This window comes from Pan troglodytes, chromosome 1 (genome assembly GCF_028858775.2).
Source record: "Pan troglodytes isolate AG18354 chromosome 1, NHGRI_mPanTro3-v2.0_pri, whole genome shotgun sequence".
NCBI classification, from domain to species: domain Eukaryota; kingdom Metazoa; phylum Chordata; class Mammalia; order Primates; family Hominidae; genus Pan; species Pan troglodytes.
Window position 1 is genome coordinate 91,645,132 of NC_072398.2, and position 22,958 is coordinate 91,668,089.

General features: G+C 41.6%; 1 protein-coding gene and 1 long non-coding RNA gene across 9 annotated transcripts in view; one reads left to right on the forward strand and one right to left on the reverse strand.

Moving 5' to 3' along the window:
• Positions 1–1,192: 1,192 nt before the first annotated feature.
• The window catches only part of FCRL5 (Fc receptor like 5), a 39,187-nt gene continuing 17,421 nt past the window's right edge, over positions 1,193–22,958 (forward strand). For 2 of the 8 annotated variants that reach the window (XM_524901.6, XM_009434850.5), the window contains exons 1-8: positions 1,193–1,404; positions 4,157–4,177; positions 6,543–6,797; positions 8,626–8,877; positions 9,161–9,445; positions 10,557–10,835; positions 14,337–14,615; positions 18,812–19,090. In XM_524901.6, coding sequence (XP_524901.2) covers positions 1,374–1,404; positions 4,157–4,177; positions 6,543–6,797; positions 8,626–8,877; positions 9,161–9,445; positions 10,557–10,835; positions 14,337–14,615; positions 18,812–19,090 — 1,681 coding nt within the window. In that variant the 5' untranslated portion in view covers positions 1,193–1,373. The remainder of the gene's footprint in view (positions 1,405–4,156; positions 4,178–6,542; positions 6,798–8,625; positions 8,878–9,160; positions 9,446–10,556; positions 10,836–14,336; positions 14,616–18,811; positions 19,091–22,958) is intronic. The other 6 variants (XM_009434837.5, XM_009434842.5, XM_063796546.1 and 3 more) reach the window with 6 other exon arrangements.
• Positions 8,624–12,758, reverse strand: LOC107968824 (uncharacterized). The gene is made up of 3 exons (XR_001710289.3): positions 12,686–12,758; positions 10,866–11,615; positions 8,624–9,830 (listed from the first exon to the last, which is right to left on the reverse strand). It is a non-coding gene; the product is annotated as an uncharacterized LOC107968824 (long non-coding RNA).

The following is a 22,958-nucleotide window of genomic DNA, read 5'->3' on the forward strand; positions in this document are numbered from 1 at the left end:
AATGCTCATTCTCAAATTCACCAGAGACATACAAATTAAAACCACATTGAGATAATTCTAGCAGAATGGCCAGATTTTACTAGATGACAATACCAATATCAGCAAGAATTTTAGAACAATGATAACTCTCATACATTGGTTGGTGGGTGTGGTGGGAATTGGCACAACCACTTTGGAAAATAATTTGGTAATACTTCCTAAACTGAATATATGCATACCTTATGAGCCAGGACTTCCACTCCCAGGTATATACCCAACAGAATTATGTGCGCATATGCCTCAATAAATGTATACAAGAATGTTCATAGCAGCACTATTTGTTTTAGCACCAAAAGTAGGTAAAGATTCTGTGTTCCCTTTGAAGTTCTCCTCCTAATCTCTATTCACCCCTGTAACCCCTGTATGGTTTTCTTGCCTCAGGGTGCAGTGGGTCAGATGTGACATAATATACCTAAGGTGATGTGCATTTGTAGATATAAAATTAAATGCGCCCTTAGGAAAACCAAGGTATGGGCCCAGAGAGAAAGGGTGAGAAAATATTTGAAAGAAAGAAACTGGCACTCCTCGTGGCAGCTAATGTCTTAGGAACCTCTGTTGACCAGTATACCAGGATGGAAACTTGACTTTTAGAAAATCATAAGAGCTATACATTCACCTGGTAATTTTTAAAAAAATCAAACAGTACAGAAATACATAAAATAAATTGTGTTCTTCCCACCTATTGCTCCTCAAACATAATCAATATTTTTGTGTGTACTTTCCAGGAAAAGAAGAAAGTATACTTAAAAGAGTTGATGTACATATATATCCTATTTTTTATATTTACCCAATGGGATAATACTACAAAACCAATCTATATCTCACTTTTATTCTCTTCACATCAAACAAGGTGGTCTTCCCTTCTTGGCATGTTCAGATTTACCTTATTCTTTAATGATTGCTTGTCATCGTACGGATGAATCAGAATATTCTTAAACAGTCCCCATATCATGGTTTTTTGTTTTGTTTCCAGTGTTTAGGCAATAATGAATGCTACAATAAACGTTCTTATAGAACTCTCTTCAGATACTTCCTTCAGGGTAATTTCCCAATAGCAAAAATGTAGGGTCAAGGGTATTTGATTTTTTAAAACCTTAACTTTTTTTTTTTTCTTTGATCATCGGGTAGGAAACTGTGATCAGCAGCTGAAGACGGGTACTCCCACTTCCTTTTTTCAATTCACTAATGCATTCTGCTCTTTTTGAGAGCACAGCTTCTCAGATGTGCTCCTTGGAGCTGGTGTGCAGTGTCCTGACTGTAAGATCAAGTCCAAACCTGTTTTGGACTTGAGGAAACTTCTCTTTTGATCTCAGCCCTTGGTGGTCCAGGTCTTCATGCTGCTGTGGGTGATATTACTGGTCCTGGGTGAGTAAAAGGGCTCACCATGGGCCCTGGGTGGGATCGGGGCAGCTTCTCTCTCCACCGCAGGCCTGGTCCTTTCTTGGGGCTCAGCCCCTGCTGAGAGACTCTTTCCTACATTAGGAGACTGTATTTTTGAACTTTACTCTGTAGCTCAGGGCTTTCTCTTGAGGCTGAAGAAAATGGCCACAGCTGGAAGGAATTTTCAATCTTACAGAGTAGGAAACCACAATAACCACGACAATTAAAATTTCATTTATTTTTTTCTTTAAAAAGTACTTCTTAAAGTCCAGAAAATGTTTCATGTTTGTTTGTTCATATTGTCTTATTCATAGAAGAGCCCACTCTCCTCTCTGCAGAGGAGATGTATTTATTCCTTGTATGACAAGGCCAGATCCTGGTCCCGAGCATAAGAGGGAAGGTTTCTAACGGGAAAGACAGGTCTTTCTCTTGCACATAATTACAAACCACTGCAGCAATTGGCTGGTTAAGAACATGGGGTGGAGGAGGTCGCAGAGGCGTAGGTGGACAAAGCAAGGATAAATCTAAAGCACATGACTTTCTCTTTGTCCCTGTGGGTGTGCGTAAGTCTCTATCAACTCATATGTGCGAACTGGTTGATTTTTACTAAAGTTTAAATATTAGAATTAAATATGTTTATTTATTTGTTCAGCAAATGTGTTTAGTAATATCTATGCACAGGTGCTGAGCAATTAGAGTCCATAGGAGACACTACGTCTATGTTCTGGAAAGTCATGACATAGAAGGGCTCCCAGCAAGGCCAATGTACTTTCAAGCAGCTATGCAACAAGATCCCAGTTAAATAATTATCCAGGCAAAGTTACCAATGAATGCTGTAGGCAGATAATAAACTGTATTCAAAATAGCTAGTAAAGACTTCATGAAACTTAGAGGTGAGTAGGAGCTAGAGGAGCAGAAATGGAGCAGGCGTGATATAAGAAAAGAGGACCTCACAGTCGGAAGGTGCATGGACTATAATTCCTGAAGTAGGAATACATCTCAATGTGGCCCCACACAATGTGGGTAATGGCCAGGTCCTGAGCATGAGAGGGCAAAGTTTGTAACATGGGCTCTGGGGTCAAACAGGATCTAGGTTCAAACTTCATCTTGCCACCTACTGGCTACCAGATTCCTGGTCTACAAAATGCGGTTAATCCTAGTGCTTACCTCACAGGATTATTGACATGGTTATATGAAATAACCTACGTAAATGCAGACCATATAGAAACCACTTACAAACATATTAGCTTCATTTAAAACAATGCAAAGATGAAGGAAGCCAAAATATTCAGGTGAATGGTGAATAATTTGTTGTTCTCAGTAAAACACTTAAGTTTGGATAAGTCTCCAATAGCCTCATGTGGACAGGGATGATTTGTCTCTCACGCACTCCTGGATTTCTATTGCCTTGCTCTGGAGTATGATTGGCATTCCAAAAATCTGTTGAATAAATAAATCAACCCATATGCAGAATATCTACTCAATTGATAAACCTGCCAGTTTTGTGTCCTCTCTCTCTTCATTACCCATTTCTCAAATCTCTATCCTTCTATTCCTATATTATTAACCTAGTTCTTTAATTAATTCATTATACAACAAAAATATATTTAGTGAATATTAAAGGAATATCTTTTATATGCCATTCACCGTTATAGGTCCTGGAGGATATATGGTGAACATAAGAAAAGTCCTAGGTCTCATAGAGCTTGCATTATAGAGAAGGGAAAATAAACAAGCAGATAATGAAGATAATTTGGATAAATACTCTGACAAAACTTACACATTACCATCTCTTGGGCTGAGCATCAGGTCTAAATAATCTGAGCATCAGTTGATTGTTTAAAAATTAGGCATGATGATAATGAGCCCTTGGATTCAATGATCTCATGAAGAGTATAGCCTGGAGTCTGGTGCCCAAGGGAGGCTTAATTCATGTCCATTTCCTTGCCCTGCCTTCTAATCAGTCTCCCTGCTTCGTATTGTCCCATTAAATTCTGTCCACTGACAGAGTGCTCCATCAACGTCTGAAATTCTAACCTTGTCAATCTCCTCCTTGAAACCATTCCATTACTCCTTATCACTTTTATAATAAAATTAGAACCACTTACTCAGGCCCTGCATGCTTCTCTGGTCTTATTTCCCCCAACACTCCCAGTTCCTGAGCACCAATGTCATTTCTCCACTTCTGTGCCCTTTCTACCTTGAAAGGTAGAAATCGCCTCTTACCACACACAAATGCTAACATCCACCTGCAGACTCATGTTCTCACTCACAGTTTTGTGAAGTATCATCTCCTTCTGGTACCTTCAAGGATCCACCCATCCTGTTCAACACATGTACACACAAACACACACTCTACACACACACACACATATCCTACACACTGGGCTAGTGGCCCTTCTGCCCCCAACATACCCCATGTGTATTTCTGTTATTGCACTTACACCCTGTGTTATATTATTTTAAATCGTGTTTCTTTTTTTCCACTAGTCAACTTCTTGATGGCAGATACCATTTTTTAAATTCACTGTAGAAGTCCAAATACCATGCCATATATATATGCATATATATGTATATTTATGTGTATATATATATACATTTGATGAATAATTATTAGAGTTTTTAAATGAATTTTTTAAAGGGACCAGTAATACATGCATGGGTAAAAAAGGGAATTATCTTCTTAAAACAAAATAATAATGGTTCTGTGTTCATCTCTGGCTCTTATTTTTTGCAGCTCCTGTCAGTGGACAGTTTGGTGAGTTCTCCTGTCTTTGGCTCTTCAGCGTCTCTGGTTAAGAGTGTCTCTTCCTAATAAATAGAAAACATTTGTGATGGCTGCCTGAGATCTCCAATATCTCCTGTTTTCTTTCCTTTTTTTTTAATTATACTTTAAGTTTTAGGGTACATGTGCACAACGTGCAGGTTTGTTATATATGTATACATGTGCCATGTTGGTGTGCTGCACCCATTAACTCATCATTTAACATTAGGTATATCTCCTAATGCTATCCCTCCCACCTCCCCCAGCCCCACGACAGGCCCTGGTGTGTGATGTTCCCCTTCCTGTGTCCAAGTGTTCTCATTGTTCAATTCCCACCTATGAGTGAGAACATGCAGTGTTTGGTTTTTTGTCCTTGCGATAGTTTGCTGAGAATGACGGTTTCCAGCTTCATCCATGTCCCTACAAGGGACATGAACTCATCATTTTTTATGGCTGCATAGTATTCCATGGTGTATATGTGCCACATTTCCTTGATCCAGTCTATCATTGTTGGACATTTGGGTTGGTTCCAAGTCTTTGCTATTGTGAATAGTGCGGCAATAAACATATGTGTGTATGTGCCTTTATAGCAGCATGATTTGTAGTCCATTGGTTATATACCTGGTAATGGGATGGCTGGGTCAAATGGTATTTCTAGTTCTAGATCCCTGAGGAATCGCCACACTGACTTCCACAATGGTTGAACTAGTTTACAGTCCCACCAACAGTGTAAAAGTGTTCCTATTTCTCCACATCCTCTCCAGCACATGTTGTTTCCTGACTTTTTAATAATCGCCATTCTAACTGGTGTGATATGGTATCTCGTTGTGGTTTTGATTTGCATTTCTCTGATGGCCAGTGATGATGAGCATTTTTTCATGTGTCTTTTGGCTGCATAAATGTCTTCTTTTGAGAAATGTCTGTTCATATCCTTCACCCACTTTTTGATGGGGTTGTTTGAATTTTTCTTGTAAATTTGTTTGAGTTCATTGTAGATTCTGGATATTAGCCCTTTGTCAAATGAGGAGATTGCAAAAATTTTCTCCCATTTTGTAGGTTGCCTGTTCACTCTGATGGTAGTTTCTTCTGCTGTGCAGAAGTTCTTTAGTTTAATTAGATCCCATTTGTCAATTTTGGCTTTTGTTGCCATTGCTTTTGGTGTTTTAGACATGAAGTCCTTGCCCATGCCTATGTCCTGAATGGTAATGCCTAGGTTTTCTTAAAGACTTAAATGTTAGACCTAAAACAATATCTCCTGTTTTCTTGCTGAGGTCAGCAGGGATTTCAAAGTGATGCCTGGTTTTTTGGCATCGCCCAAGGGCCAGGATAGCTTCATGGTCACCCTCTGACCCTCCCTGGGGGAAGGGGTGAATGCCCAAGCAGCTCCCGGCCTTTGCTAAGCCCTGCATTTACTATTATTGCCAACAGACCCCATTTAGCCAGGCAGGACATCTTCAACTCCATGGCAAGTGTATTGGACTCAGGATAGGATCCTGTCAATCAGCGAGCCAGAAAAATACCCTGAAAATATCCCACTGTGCTGATGCCAACAGGAATGCTGCATCCTCTACACTTTGGAGTAAAATCCTCCAGGACATCCAATAACTGGGTCCTTACAAAAAAGAAAGGCACAGAAAGGGGAGAGGGGGAGAAGACAAGTTATCTGCATCTCACATTTAATTAGTTCTGGCTCTTACTGCCATTCCTTTGGCTCTGAGTGGATAATTGAGAGCCCATGAATAGCAAGAACCCTCTACAACCCCTCTCCTTGTCCAAATCAGTGGCCCCAGCTGTAACCTTGTCCTGGTCACCTCTGGATGTCAGTGAGTGACTTGTCCCTTCCTTGCTCTGCCACAATTAGCTATGATGGGATTCTTCTGGGCACTTGAATCATCATCCACAAAATGAAGATATTAGGTAAGTTGAGCTCTCAAGGTTTTCTCAGGGACAAATCTTAAGATAATATGATTTATTCTCTTAGCGAAAGTGCAAAATCGTGATTTTAACATAACCTTTGGGGTTTCTTATGAGTGTATGAACATGATGAAATGGCAGCACAGCGTTGATTTTCTCTGGGACCCACTTCCATGTAAGGCTACCTAACTGTGATATTTGATGGCGAATCCTGCTGGTGTCACCCTCCTGAAATCATTTTGCTCATTGCCATCCCCTGGGCAATTTCTCCCTTGGGTGAGGTGAGGGCCACAGACTGACAGGGAGCTTTGAGCTATCAGTGACCCTCCCGGAGGACCTCTTTCAGATCCTCCAAACTCAGGTCCTTCAGGCTATGCAGCAGGAGGCCCTGAGGCTGGGTCTGCAGGCACCTCCATCTCAGACTCCTTTTCTCTTTCCTCTTCAGCAAGGACACCCAGGCCCATTATTTTCCTCCAGCCTCCATGGACCACAGTCTTCCAAGGAGAGAGAGTGACCCTCACTTGCAAGGGATTTCGCTTCTACTCACCACAGAAAACAAAATGGTACCATCGGTACCTTGGGAAAGAAATACTAAGAGAAACCCCAGACAATACCCTTGAGGTTCAGGAATCTGGAGAGTACAGATGCCAGGCCCAGGGCTCCCCTCTCAGTAGCCCTGCGAACTTGGATTTTTCTTCAGGTGAGAGAGCGTGAAAGACGCACCAACTTTAGAAATCAATTCAGCCCATGTTTCTCTCTAGCTGTTATTACTGTTTACCTCAGACCCTTCATGAGTGGACAATTTTATTTCACACTGTGGTAAGACAGAGAGAGAGTAAAAAGCTCAGAATACAACCAGACAGGGAATGGGGTTAGCTGCTTAATTTTAAACATTAAAATAAATAGAATTTTTACTTGAGTGGATTAATGTCTCTAAACCTGTGGTTCTTAAAGTTTGATTTGAGTCAGAAAGCCTGGGCAGCTTATCAACCATACAGATACTCAGGACCTACCTATGCTTATTCAATAGAAATCTGTAGAAGTGGGGTCCAGCAATTTGTATTTTTTACAAGCCTCTCCGGTACCAGAAAGTCTGAGGACTAATTTATTTGAGTGGTCCCTGAATCTATGTATAGCTTTTTGGTTTGGCTTGGTTTGGTTTGGTTTTTTGAGATGGAGTCTCGCTCTGTCACCCAGGCTGGAGTGCAGTGGCGTTATCTTGGCTCACTGCAACTTCTGTCTCCCGGGTTCAAGCAATTCTCCCACCTCGGTATCCCTAGTAAGTAGGACTACAAGAGCCCGCCATCACACCTGGCTAATTTTTGTATTCTTAGCAGAGATGGGATTTCCTCATGCTGCCCAGGCTAATGTTGAACTCCTGGGCTCAAGTGATCTGCTCACCTAGGCCTCTCAAAGTGCTGGGATTACAGGTATGAGCCACTGCACCCGGCCTCTATGTATAGTTTTAAGTCACATTATTTACTTGGAATAATAAGTGGCAGGAGAATTGTTCATACTTATGGGTAGATAATGCATAGGTAGATAAATATACAGAGAAAGAAAGATAAAGGAAGAGACATTTCCTTCCTTGTCCTAAAGCCACCTGTTTTGAAGTTGAAGTTATATCATTTTTTAATGTAGTGGAAGCAGTGTACTAGCAAGGAATAAACAAAAATGTTTATACTCTTTGACTTAACAATCCGTCTCTTAAGAATTTGCCTACTGAAACAATCACAGATGTCCATCCCTGAAAATGGCAGACCTTAACATGGTTTAGAAAAAGAATACCTGGCCAGGCGCGGTGGCTCACGCCTGTAATCCCAGCACTTTGGGAGGCCAAGGCGGGCGGATCACGAGGTCAGGAGATCGAGACCATCCTGGCTAACACGATGAAACCCCGTCTCTACTAAAAATACAAAAAATTAGCCGGGCTTGGTGGCGGGTGCCTGTAGTCCCAGCTACTCGGGAGGCTGAGGCAGGAGAATGGCATGAACCCGGGAGATGGAGCTTGCAGTGAGCCGAGATAGAACCACTGCAGTCCTGCCTGGGCAAAAGAGTGAGACTCCGTCTCAAAAAAAAAAAAAAACCTCATTAAAGAAATTACATTACTGCCATTGAAGGAAAACTGCAAACATTAAAAATCAGGTTCAATAATGATACTAATGATGTAGGACAGTGTTCATAGCATAGTAAGTGAAAGGAAAGTTATCAAATCTACAAATATTATTATTATTCCATAAAAGAAATACGCATGAGCTCTTAAGTACTTGAAAGTGGAAGAGAAAACTGGAAAAACATATGCCAAAACATGGGTGGTGAGATGGTAGGTGATTTTACCTACATTTCTGCTTTTCAACTTTTCTCAAGGTGTATGTGTTCATTTTTAAATCAGAAAAAAAGAAATGATAATTATTTTAAGAGTTCTTTTTCCCAACCCATTTTTTTTAAATAAAATCTACTTGGAAAAACAATGAAAAGAAAGGGGAAACAATAAGATGAACCAAATAACTCTATTGTGTTTGTCATAGCTTCGCTGATCCTGCAAGCTCCACTTTCTGTGTTTGAAGGAGACTCTGTGGTTCTGAGGTGCCGGGCAAAGGTGGAAGTAACACTGAATAATACTATTTACAAGAATGATAATGTCCTGGCATTCCTTAATAAAAGAACTGACTTCCGTATTCCTCATGCACGTCTCAAGGACAATGGTGCATATCACTGTACTGGATACAAGGAAAGTTGTTGCCCAGTTTCTTCCAATAGAGTCAAAATCCAAGTCCAAGGTAAAGCGTTCATTATTTTGTGAAGTGAGTTGGTCAAAAGGAGATTCCTTGGGGTCATAGAGATAGAACAGGAGGAAAAGGGTGGACTGGAATACCACTAAACCACAGGACACATTCCTGCAAGGAGCAGAGGAAGTATAGTAGTGCTTTGGGCCGAAGGAAGCTAGGGATCAATGGCATTCCTTTCTTTGCCTGTTTTGGATGTGCTGCTGCTTGAAGTGTGTTTTTCTCCAAAGCAGTTCCAGCCTCATTGCTCTGGGACTGTTGTGATTCTTCTCTCTAGAGCCATTTACACGTCCAGTGCTGAGAGCCAGCTCCTTCCAGCCCATCAGCGGGAGCCCAGTGACCCTGACCTGTGAGACCCGGCTCTCTCTAGAGAGGTCAGATGTCCCGCTCCGTTTCCGCTTCTTCAGAGATGACCAGACCCTGGGATTAGGCTGGAGTCTCTCCCCGAAGTTCCAGATTACTGCCATGTGGAGTAAAGATTCAGGGTTCTACTGGTGTAAGGCAGCAACAATGACTTACAGCATCATATCTGACAGCCCAAGATCCTGGATACAGGTGCAGAGTAAGTGTTGGTGGAACCTGAGATTTGCTGCAGAGAGGGCTGGAAAAGTGGGACAGGGCTGCATATCAGCGTGGGTCACCAGTCTCTGTAGAAAAAACTCGTACCTGTGAGAATGGGAGTTGTGCAAGCAGAGAGACCTCTACTCTTGTGAACATCTTAGAAGAGCTTAGACCCAGGAAAAAAAGGTCTAATTTTTTTCTTTCAATGCCATTAAATACAATTCTTCTTTTCTCTCACAGGGTTCTCTTCCCTGACATCATTTTTTTTTCTTCTAGGCCCATAGGGATAAGCCATGGGCTGTGGCATAGCTCTCTGACTCTGGGGTACAGAGGTATCTGTTGTCCCAATTAACATTACTTGTTGACAATAACCAAAGTGAAAATTTCTGTAGGATACAAAGACAGGTTGCAACATCATAGTTACTCCAAATATGTAACTCTGGAGGTTTACCATTCCCTAGTTATGAGTATAAATATGCACCCCAGATTACATCACCTCCCTTACTAGTATACAGCACCATCCTTCCTTCAAAGCTATTGTGGTAGTTACAGTGATGAGGGAAAAACAGCTTCTGTAGAGCCCTGTGTCACCCCTCCACTCATGGCAAACTCCAGACTCACTTCTAAGGAGACAATGTGATCATCACCAGACTAGGAGTCAAGACACCAACTCTGGCCCTGGCTGGCCCTGAAAACAGCCTACACAGGCAGGTCTCCTAGTCTCTCCCTGACTCAGTTTTCTCACCTGTAAATAAAGAAGGTCAGTCTGGGCCAAGGGAGAGAGTAGGAACAGAAGAAAAAGCTCTAGAAGACTATGCTAATATTTAAGGAAAAACTAGCAATGGCAAATAAATCCCTGAGGCCAATGCAAGTGAAGGAGAAATGAACAGGAACAGGAAAGAAGACTCAGAATAATTGGGCACTTCAGGTGCAACATTCCATAGTCATAGGGCAGAGGGAAGGAGCAAGAAGCAGGTGCAGGTAAGGGTGTGTGGTTCTGATGGCAGCAAGTTAAGGGTGGAGACTGGAGACTGGGCATTTGCATTGGCCATGACTTGTAATCTACAGTAAGAGGCAAAAGCAATTCTTGACTAATTTTTTCTCTTGCTCAGTCCCTGCATCTCATCCTGTCCTCACTCTCAGCCCTGAAAAGGCTCTGAATTTTGAGGGAACCAAGATGACACTTCACTGTGAAACCCAGGAAGATTCTCTGCGCACTTTGTACAGGTTTTATCATGAGGGTGTCCCCCTGAGGTACAAGTCAGTCCGCTGTGAAAGGGGAGCATCCATTAGCTTCTCACTGACTACAGAGAATTCAGGGAACTACTACTGCACAGCTGACAATGGCCTTGGTGCCAAGCCCAGTAAGGCTGTGAGCCTCTCAGTCACTGGTAAGCCCTGCATTCCTGCCAATCACTTACCCCTGGCCAAGAGTCCTGTCTCACCCTGCCCTTCGGAAGTCAGCATATACCTTCCAGTATCCTCGGTTTCTTTCTTGGGAAAACCTAATGTCCTCCTCCACTCTCTGGCTCACTGAACCAGCTGTCTGCCTCTTGAGTCTCGTTGCATTGCAGTCTAGGTGCCTTCATACCCCTGCCTGATGGTGCAGTGGCTTTCTATCCCCTGGTTCCCAATTTCTGAGAAGCCAAGTGCTTTTCTTGTGCTTTCCACTTGTCCTGTGGCTCCCCAGATGACTGATTTTCATTCACTATATTATTCTCAGTAGACACAGACTCAATTTCCAGGAGCACAGAGGTATCTCCTGTTCTGTTAATATCAGACATTAATCAATAAACCAAAGGCAAAGACATGTAAGACACAAAGACAAGTCGCTGGATCATAGTTAACCCAGCATGTCCTTCTTGCTCAAGCCTTTTTTAGAGTTGATGGGCAGCAGGTAAGAAAGGCACGGGCAATGGTGGGCTGGGGGCAGGCCAGGAGATAGCTTCACCTCTACTTGCTTGGCTTAATGCCCTCAGAGCTATTCAGGTAGCTGCCAAACAGTTATGACATCAGAAAGGTTTCCTTTGAGCTTTGGATCTCAGTTTTGAACCATCCATGCATGGCTGAATGCCAGGTCCAACGTTGAAGGAGACAGTGTGATTTGGGTCTATACTGGTGACAGAGAGTCCAGTCTTGGTTGGTCCTGGAAGCGGCATCAGTTTCCTTTCCTGTAAAACAATAATACCAGCTTAGAAGACAAGCAAGAATCCAGTCCCTCCCACATGGATGTGTGAGATTATAAAGGAGAGGACCAGGGAACCCAGGGGGAGACATCAAATGACGTAGAAAGAGAACAGTGTCCCTGACATTCAGAGGCCCAAAGAAAGTGGAGACAGTGACATCATGATCAAACATGCTCAGAGACGTTTAAAGTCCTATTCAATGACTCACTTCTTCACTTAATAAATGCTGATTGCATATATTCCATGGACCAGAGTGTACTGACATCTAAGGATGCATCTAAGACTACACTAACCTGGCCTTGCCCATACAGTTCGTAGGGGCTAATAGCAAATGCAGTCAAGTAATAGAGAAAACATCAACCTGAGGATAGAAGCACCTGGTGGCTGCAGGAGCAGATGGAAAGGCATGCCAATCTGAGTTGGGAAGTGAGAAAAAATTTCTTGGAAGAACTCATGTGTGAGTTGAGACCTGAGGATGAGTGGGAACATTTCAGGAGAAGAGGATTGTGGTGAGGTAGGGAAGGCATGTTCCAGGAACTGGAGGGGTAGTCGGTTCTTGACGACTGCAGCACAGACTGAACAGTGGAGAAAGGTAGGATAAGGTTGGAGAGGAAGGTATGTTTAGACCATATTTAGAAGCAGAGTAAGGGCTTGGGCCATATTTTGCAGGGCAATCTGGGCTCCATGAATGCTTTAAATCTTGGGGAAAACCACTCCAGCAGCACAGTGAGAAATGAGTCATAGAGCAGCCAGTTTGGGGGGCAGCCAGGAGTGAAGGAGAGGGTTCATCAAGAGAGCGTCCTGTTGGACCAAACCCCCAGGCCAGTTCCAGTAGAGGAGTTGGGACTTGAGAAAGAAGGACTCTGGTTGAAGCAAGAGGCACTGTGAGAGTGTGCCCCACTGTCACCAAGGGCAGAATGTGTTCTAAGCAGAAGAGAGGGAGCTGGTTTGGATAAGGCAAAGCTAAGAGATGATGACAGATAAAAACTGAGTCACATCTAGTGAATTTAGCCACAAAGTACTCTTTGGCAGAAGATAGACTAGAATCAGAATACCTGGGTTTGACTGCTGCCTCTTCACTTACTAGCTGTGTGACTCAACCACTTGGGTCCCCAGCATCTTCATCTGTGAAAGAGGGGCAACAATTGTACCCACCTCAATGAATTGCTTTGATGATTAAATTAGTGTCTCTCTATATATCAATATTTACAAATTACATCCAACAAATATACAAACACCAGAACTTAGTTAAAGACACTATAGTGTCATTATAACAAACATCTATTTTATTATTTTTATCTTTATCATCATAATTATATTCAGAAACATGAAAATTCACTTTAGTAGATTGTTGGGGATTAAAACCAAGTTGTAATGGACAAAACATGCATATGAGATATGAGATAAAGAAGTAGAGATGTTAAAGGTAGGTCACTTCTTCCAGAAGACTGACTACAGAAAGGTGGAGAAACCGACTATGAGGAACTGCAAATGCAAATAGGGTTGTTTTTCTATTGTCTGATGGTTTTTTTTTTTTTTTTAACATGGAGAGGGTTAAACACATGCAAATGGTGTTTGCAAGAAGCCAGTAGAGGTAAAAACCTTTTATCTAGGACAGAGGCAGGTGAGCACAGGATGAAAAGACAGAAGAAAATCCCCCCAGGCAGGCCAAGGAGGGCTCTTCCATAGCCTCAGGGCCCAGGTCAGAGTGAGGAGCTGATGCAGGTAAGGGTGTGGTTCTGCTGGTAGAAAGACAAGGGAATTCTTCTTTGAGAGCAGCATCTCTGCACAACAGAGGCAGGTCCTACAACAAGGGGAGCTGGGAGAGGAGAAAAGACAAGAGGTCTGGTGGAAAAGGAAAAGACAGGGAATGACTAGGATGGAGGACAGGAGAGCTGGTGAGAGTAGCCTGGGAAGTGGCTGGGTCACCCTGCAGGTGGGTAGAGCCTGTGGACTGGAGACTGAACAACTGCACTGGTGAAACATTGAATCTGTGAACCAAAAACTATCTGAGACAGGTCTCAATCAATTTGGATAGTATATTTTGCCATGGCTAAAGACATGTGCCCCAGATTCAGCTCCCTGCCTTCTCCAAAGATGATTTTGAGGGTTTCAATATTTAAAGGTGAAAGGGAAGATACTGGAGAAAAAGGAAGAAATTTTTTTAAAAGTATGTGTAAATAACAGACAAACAGTTGCATTCTTTTGAGTCTTTGATCAACCTTTAGCAGAATACACAATTTACATGTGAGAGAGGGGCAGAAGAATAGTCAGTTCTGTCTTCCTTTAGCCCAGTGAGTCTGCATATTTAAGTCAGGGAAACAATCAGATATGCATTTGTCTCCTGTAAGCAGCAATGACTTAAAGTTCTGTCTTTTGTCCTGCACTTGTGAAAATCAGCTATCAATTTACACTGTTAGGGTAAAACAGAACCATTTAAAACAGAACCATTTTAGGGTAAAGATCTTGGGGCCCACAAAAAAATATTTCAGTGGACAAATTTTGAGGGAGGTATGTAGCTTTTAGAAAAGTCTTTGAAGTTATCTTATTAAGGAATAAAATAAAAAGCAGGTTTGCCTGAAATAGTTCCCAGCTTGACTTTTCCCTTTGGCTTAGTGATTTGGGGTTCCCAAGATTTATTTTCCTTTTATGAAAACTACAGCAAGAGACAGAAACAAATCTTGACTAATTTTTTCTCTCTCTCAGTTCCCGTGTCTCATCCTGTTCTCAACCTCAGCTCTGCTGAGGACCTGATTTTTGAGGGAGCCAAGGTGACACTTCACTGTGAAGCCCAGAGAGGTTCACTCCCCATCCTGTACCAGTTTCATCATGAGGATGCTGCCCTGGAGCGTAGGTCGGCCAACTCTGCAGGAGGAGTGGCCATCAGCTTCTCTCTGACTGCAGAGCATTCAGGGAACTACTACTGCACAGCTGACAATGGCTTTGGCCCCCAGCGCAGTAAGGCGGTGAGCCTCTCCGTCACTGGTAAGCCCTGGGTTCCTGCCAATCACCCACCCCTGGCCAAGAGTCCTCTCTTACCCAGCCCTTCAGAAGTCAGCGTGTACCTTCCAGTATCCTCTGTTTCTTTCTTGGAACAACCTAATATCCTCCTCCACTCTCTAGCTCACTGAACCAGCTGTCTGCCCCTTGAGCCTCATCTCATTGCAGTCTGGGTGCCTTCCCACCCCTGCCTAATGATGCAGCAGCTTTCTTTTCCCTGCTTCTCAAATTCTGAGCAGCCAATTGCTTTTCTCGTGCTCTCCACTTGTCCTGTAGATCTGCCAGATGCCTGATTTTTGTTTACTAAATTATTCTTAGTAGATATAGACTCAGACTCAGTTCTCAGGAGCACAGAAATGTCCCCTGTCCAGTTAACATCAGACATCAATGAATAACCAGATGCAAAGTCATGTAAGACACAAAGACAAGTCGCTGGATCATAGTTAACCCAACATGTCTCCCTTGCTCAAGCCTTTTTTAGGGTTGATTGGGCAGTAGGTAAGAAAGGCACAGACAGCGGTGGGCTGAGGGCAGGTCAGGAGACAGCTTAACCTCTGCTTGCTTGGCTTAATGCCCTCACGGCTACTCAGGTAGCTGTCAAATAGTTATGACATCAAAAAGGTTTCCTTTGAGCTTTGGATCTCAGTTTTGAACCATCCATTTGTGGCTAAATGGCCAGGTTCAATGTTGAAGGAGACAGTGTGATTTGGGCCTATACTGGAGACAGAGAGTCCAGTCTTGGTTGGTCCTGGAAGCGGCCTCAATTTCCTTTCCTGTAAAACAATAATACCAGCTTGGAAGACAAGCAAGAATCCAGTCCCTCCCACATGGATGTGTGTGATTATAAAGGAGAGGGCCAGGGAACCCAGGGGGAGACATCAAATGATGTAGAAAAAGAACAGTACTCCTAACATTCAGAGGCCCAAGGAAAGTGGAGACAGGGACATCATGATCAAACACACTCAGAGATGTTTAAAGTCCTATTAAATGACCCACTTCTTCACCTACTAAATGCTGATTGTATATGTACACCTAGATGTAGTGACATCTAAGGATGCATCTAAGACTACACTAACCTGGCCCTGCCCACACAGTTCACAGGGGCTAATAGCAAATGCAGACAAGTAATAGAGAAAACATCAACCTAAGTTTAGAAGTACCTGGTGGCTGCAGGAGCAGATGAAAGGCATGCCAATCTGAGTTGGGAAGTGAGAAAACAATTCTTGGAATTTGAGATGATATCGGGGGAAATTCACCCCCAATATTTTACGTAGGTTCTTTTCTATTTTCCCTAAGTGTCAGCCGGTCTGAGAAATAAAGGGACAGAGTACAAAAGAGAACAATTTTAAAGCTGGGTGTCCAGGGTAGACATCACATGTCGGCAGGTTCCATGATGCCCCTTAAGCCATAAAACAAGCAAGTTTTTATTAGTGATTTTCAAAAGAGGAGGGAGTGTACTAATAGGGTGTGGCTCACAGAGATCACATGCTTCACAAAGTAATAAAATATCACAAGGCAAATGGAAGCAGGGTGAGCTCACAGGACCACAGGACCAGGGCGAAATTAAAATTGCTAATGAAGCTTTGGGCACGCATTGTCATTGATAACATCTTATCAGGAGACAGGGTTTGAGAGCAGACAACCAGTCTGACCAAAATTTATTAGGCAGGAATTTCCTCGTCCTAATAAGCCTGGGAGCACTATGGGAGACCAGAGCTTATTTCATCCCTCAGCAACGATCATAAAAGACAGCCATCCCCAAAGCGGCCATTTCAGAGGCCTCCCCTTAGAGACACATTCTCTTTCTCAGGGATGTTCCTTGCTGAGAAAAAGAATTCAGTGATATTTCTCCTATTTGCTTTTGAAAGAAGAAAAATATGACTCTGTTCCACCCGGCTCACAGGCAGCCAGAGTTTAAGGTTATCTCCCTTGTTCCCTGAACATTGCTGTTATCCTGTTCTTTTTTCAAGGTGCCCAGATTTCATATTGTTTAAACAATTTGTGCAGTTAACACAATTATCACAGGGTCCTGAGGTGACATTCATCCTCAGCTTACAAAGATGATGGGATTAAGAGATTAAAGTAAAGACAGGCATAGGAAATCACAAGGGTATTGATTGGGGAAGTGATAAGTGTCCATGAAATCTTCACAATTTATGTTCAAAGATTGCAGTAAAGACAGGCATAAGAAATTATAAAAGTATTAATTTGGGGAACTAATAAATGTCCATGAAATCTTCACAATTTATGTTCTTCTGCCATGGCTTCAGTTGGTCCCTCCATTCGGGGTCCCTGACTTCCCGCAACAAGATGAGACCTGATGGAGAAGAGGATTGTGGTGAGGGAGGGAGGACACTTTCAAGGAACTGGAAAGTGGTCAGTTCTTGATGACTGAACCATAGACAGAACAGTGGAGAACCACAAGATAAGGTTGGGGAAGACAACATCATTAGAACCTACTTAGAAGCAGAGTAAGGGCTTGGGCCATATTCTGCAGGGCAATCTGGGCTCCATGAAGGTTTTAAATGTTGGGGAAAACCACTCCAGCAGTACAGTGGGGATCAGGTCATAGAGCAACCTGTTTGAGGAGTAGCCAGGCGTGAAGGAGGGAGCCCAACAAGGGAGTGTCCAGTTGGACAGAACCCCCAGTCTAGTCCCAGTAGAGGAAATGGGACATGAGAAGGAACGACTCTGGCCGAGGGAAAAGGCACTCACTATGAGAGTGTGCCCCACTGTCACCAAGGGTAGAACATGTTCTAAGCAGATGATAGTGAGCCAGTTTGGATAAGGCAAAGCTAAGAGATGATGAAAGATAAATACTGAGTCATGGCCAGGAGAGGTGGCTCATGCCTGTAATTCCAGCACTTTGGGAGGCTGAGGCAGGTGGATCACCTGAGGTCGGGAGTTTGAGACCAGCCTGGCCAACATAGTGAAATCCTGTGTCTACTAAAAATACAAAAATTAGCCAGATGTGGTGGCAGTCGCCTGTAACGCCAGCTACTCAGGAGGCTGAGGCAGGAGAATTGCTTGAATTCGGGAGGCAAAGTTTGCAGTGAGCTGAGATCATGCCACTGAATTCCAGCCTGGGTGACACAGTGAGACTCCATCTCAAAAAAAAAAAAAACAAAAAAAACTGAGTCACATCCAGTGAATTTAACCACAAAGTACCCTTTGGCAGAAGAACACAGACTAGAACCAGAATACCTGGGTTTGACTGCTGCCTCTTCGCTTACTAGCTGTGTGACTCAACCACTCGGGGCCTCAGTATTTTCATCTGTGACATAGGGACAACAATAATACCTACCTCATTGAATTGTTTTGATGATTAACTTAGTGTCTTTATACATATAGATATTCACAAATTACATCTGACAAATATACACACATCAGAACTTAAAGGCACTATAATGTCATTATAACAAATATCTTTTTTATATTTATCATTATCATCATTACTATATTCATAAACATGAAAAATCAGCTTTAGTAGATTATTGGGGGTAAAAACTGAGTTGTAATGGACAGAATATGCATATGAGATATGAGATAAAGAAGTAGAGATGATAAATGTAGGTCACTTCTTCCAGAAGTCTGTCCACAGAAAAGTGGAGGAACCAACTGTGAGGAACTTCAAATACAAATAAAGTTGTTTTTGAATTGTCTGATAGTTTTTCTTATATGGAGATAGTTAAACACACCAAAATGTAGTTTAGAAGAAGCCAAAAGAGGTAAGGACTTTATGTCTAGGACAGAGGCAGATGTGCACAAGGTCAAGAGACATAGGAAAATCCCCCTTGGGCAGGCCAGGCATGGCTCTTCCATGGTTGCAGGGAAGCCTGCATGGTTGCAGGAAGAAGTGAGGAGGGGTGCAAGTGAGTCTGGTGGTGGCAACACAAGGAATTTCTTCCTTGAAAGCATCATCTCCTCTGCAAAAGGGAGGCAGGTCACACTACAAGAGGAGCCATGAGAGAAGAGACTATTGGTCTGCAGGAAAAATGAACAGATAGGGAAAGACCAGCATGGAGGGCTGGTCACAGAAACCTGAGAAGTTGCTTGGCTGCCCTCCAGGTAGGTGAAGTCTGGAGATCCTGTACTGGAGACTGGGCATCTGCACTGGCCAAGTGTTGAAATCTACAGTAAGAGGCAAAAGCAACTCTTGACTCAATCTTTCTCTTCCTCAGTCCCTGTGTCTCGTCCTGTCCTCAGCCTCAGCTCTCCTGAGGCCTTGACTTTTGAAGGAGCCACTGTGACACTTCACTGTGAGGTCCAGAGAGGTTCCCCACGAATCCTATACCAGTTTTATCATGAGGACATGCCCCTGTGGAGCAGCTCAACACCCTCTGTGGGAAGAGTGTCCTTCAGCTTCTCTCTGACTGAAGGACATTCAGGGAATTACTACTGCACAGCTGACAATGGCTTTGGTCCCCAGCGCAGTGAGGTGGTGAGCCTTTTTGTCACTGGTAAGTGCTGGGTTCCTGCCAGTCACCCACCCCTGGCTGAGTTCTCTCTCACCCATTCCTTTAAAAATCTGTTTGCACTGTCCAGTTTCCTCCCCTAATCAACTTAATCCCCTTCTTGGCTTCCTCCTCAACTAACTAGCTGGGGTTTTCCATACTCATAAGTCCTGGCTCAGCCAGACCCCTAAAACAGCTCAGTAGATTCCCCAGCTTTTACCAAAAGAATTTATTTATTGTATTTTCTCCTCATTCCTTGTATGTCCTAACAGTACGCCAATTTTTCTTGATGCACGGAGCGTGTCCTACTTCTCTACTGACATTTACATATTAACTTAGCTACAAGCACGGTCTTATAGATAAATATTCGTCAAGACCTTAAATTCTCCAAAGGATTTCCAATCTTATGGTAGATTTGGAGAAAGCTGCTGGTGAACAAAGGAGGAAATGGCTCCCTAGGAACCAACTCCTCAAACTTCTGGAGTTTTTATGATCCCTTGTTTTCTAACCTGCTAAAATCAGTATCATTTTATTGCATTATTTTAAAAAACTATTGTTGAAGTATGACATACATTTAAGAAACGTGTGCAAATTGTATGTGTACGATTTGGTGTCTTTTTAGAGCTAAGTTGCTTCTGTTTTTACTTGAATCTTTGTTTATAGAAACTGGGGGAAAGTTTACTTTCTTTTCAGAGAAGCCAAATGGTATGATAGAAAAATCTTGAGCCTGATGTGTCACACATGCCCCTAGCATAACTTGTTGAGTAAAGAGGTTATTTTTAAAATGTGAATGTTCTGAGACTACTTCAAAGTCAGAGCCAAATCTATCTAGGATGCTTCTAGACTTCACTCATTCTGCATCCCATTACTATGTTTTTATCCATGTTTTACTTTCTTCTCATATTCAGCAGCATCTTAAGCCTCTTTATTTTCTGTTTCTTGACTGTCACCCTTAATGCCAGTAGAATGTAAGCTTCATGAGAACAGAACTGCATCCATCTTGGTCTTCACAACATCCCTGTGCCTACTCAGTGTTTGGCACACAGTAGGTCCTCAGTCAACATTTGTAATTTAGTGGACAGATGATATGACAAGATGATAAGAGGGGATTTAAAAAAATCATCGAGCAAAGCCCAAGAGGAAAAAAAAACAAAGCTATTTTAGAAATGAAATACCAATTTGAAGCAGTAAGAATAGAATGGATACCTTTGAAAACCGTTAACTGAATGAAGAACCAATTTGAGAAAAAATACAGAATGCAAAGTAGAAAGATACAGAAATAAAGGCAAAAATTATAATATGGAAATCAGACAATGGAGCCCCCCCATTATCCAGTTATGTGGATAATTAAAATGGAGACCCGCAGAAAATTGAACCAAAGAGTAAAATGAAACTCAAAAATGTAGTAGAAATTGTTGGGAAGTAAAGAAAACTTGAATATGTAGATCAGAACATATATGTTGATGACGTTATTGACCTTTGAGGTTAAAAATATATATATGTGCATATGATTATGGGGAAAAAAGCAGTCATCTCAGAAAGAAAAACATCAAGTTAGTCTTAGACTTTGCAGCACACTCAATACCAAAGAGAGAGGAGTGATGTCCAGACTTGGACCTGCGAGGGAAGAATAATAACTGAAAATTTTATATCAATTCAAAAAGACATTGTCAAAAATACAGGGATTCAGGAAACTGAGAATGCACTAAGCCTTCTGGAAAAACCACCTAATGACAAAATCTAGCCCAACAAGATGTAAATGAATATAAAGGACTCATAATGAGGAAACCGCATTATGACTGGCTCTCAACCCTGGCTGCACATTAGACTCGTCAAAGACCTTTGTAAAAGATACATTACTAAGCCCCTCTCCAGACTAATTCAATTCAGAATCTCACAGATGGGGCCACAGAATCAATATTTTTTGACACAACCTCAAGTGAGAATATTGTGTAGACAAGATTGGAAACCACTGATTTAGATATAGAAACAAAGGCTAATCAACTGTGAGAATTATGGTCACAGAATAGAAAGTAACTGTTATGAACACTGAAAATGTAAAAAAAATGTAACAAAGAAAAATCAGTTAGTCAGAGGAAGGAGAGGAAGTAAAGGAACAATCATTTTCTCATGATTATTATTATTTCAGAGTAAATTGTGAGTTATTTCACAATTCAAAAAGAATGGACTGTTTTAAAAAATTAGTAATAGATTTCAAAATGTCCATTTTGTAAATCGTTTCTGAATACTTTGTCAACAGTTACTCATCATTAATGGCTTATACTTCACTAAAATTCCATGGAAAACCAACTAGTAGCCTGTAGGGTCACATAGGAGAGAACAAGTGAATTCTTTGGGTGGCGCAACCATAGATGTTAGGACTGACAAAAAAAAATAATAATAAAAATAAACCTGTGCATTGATATGATCACAAATGATCAGGGAAAGAGGAAACAGAAACTCTTATACACCATTATTACAAGTGTAAATTGGTTCAACCTTTTCGTCTTAATTGACACATTGTAATTGTATATATTTATGGAAGCACAGTTTGATATTTTGATATACATACATGGTATATAACGATCAAATTAGGATATTTAATGTACCCATCATCTCATGCATTTATCATTTCTTTGGAATAAAAACATTCAAAAGCCTCTCTTCTAGCTTTTTTGTAATATATTATAACTGACCATTAACCATCATCACCCTACTGTCCAATAGAACAGAATTTATTCCTCCTGTCGAACTATAACTTTATACCCATTGACCAACTTCTCCCTATCCTCCTCTTCCCTCTCCCCTCCCCAGTCTCTGATAACCACAGTTCTATTCTCTGCTTCTATAGTATCAACTTTGTATTTTTTTAGATTCAAAATATGAGTGAAATCATGCAGTATCAGTCTGTCTGTGCCTGGCTAATTTCATTAAATATGATATCCTCCAGGTCTTTTTATATTGCTGCAAATCACAGGATTTCATTATGTTTTATGGCTGAATACTATTCCATTGTGTATATATTCCACATTTTATTTATCTATTCATCTGCTGGGGGACACTTAGATTGCTTCTATATCTTGGCTATTGTGAACAGGGCTGCAATAAACTTGAGAGTGTAGATATCTCTTCAACATAGCGACTTTATTTCCTTTGAATATCCACCCAGCAGTGAAATTGCTGGATAATATGGTAGCTCTATTTTTATTTTATTGAGAAACTTCCATGCTGTTTCTTGTAGTGGCTGTACTAATTTACAATGCCACCAGCAATGTAAGGGTTCCTTCCTCTCCACAACCTAACCAGCACTTGTTTTCTTCTGATTTTTTGATAACAGTCATTCTAACTGGAGTGAGGTTATACTTCATTGGCGTTTTAATTGTATTTCCCCAATAATTAGTGATATTGACCATTTTTTTCATGTACCTGTTGTCCATTTTTACGTCTTCTTTAGAGAAATGTCTGTTAAAGTCTTTTGCCCATTTTTTAATCAGCTTGTTTGGTTTTTTCCTGTTAAGCTCTTTATATATTGTGGATATTAACACCTTGTCAGACATAAACTTTGCAAATATTTTCTCCCATTCTATAAGTTGTCTTTTTACTCTGTTAATTGTTTCCTTTGCTGTGCAAATTCTTTTCAGCTTGATGTAATCCCACTTGTCTAATATTTGCTTTTGTTGCCTGTACTTTTGTATTTTAAAAGGTCCAGTCTTTTAGAAGAACAATTTGACATTATATGTTATTACTTAAAATGTTTGTATACTTCATCCCAGAAATTCCATGTCTAAGAATTTATCCTAAGAAATGCATGTGTAAATATACAAAAATATATCTACAGAATTACTTAATGCAGCATTACTTGACATTTAAGAAA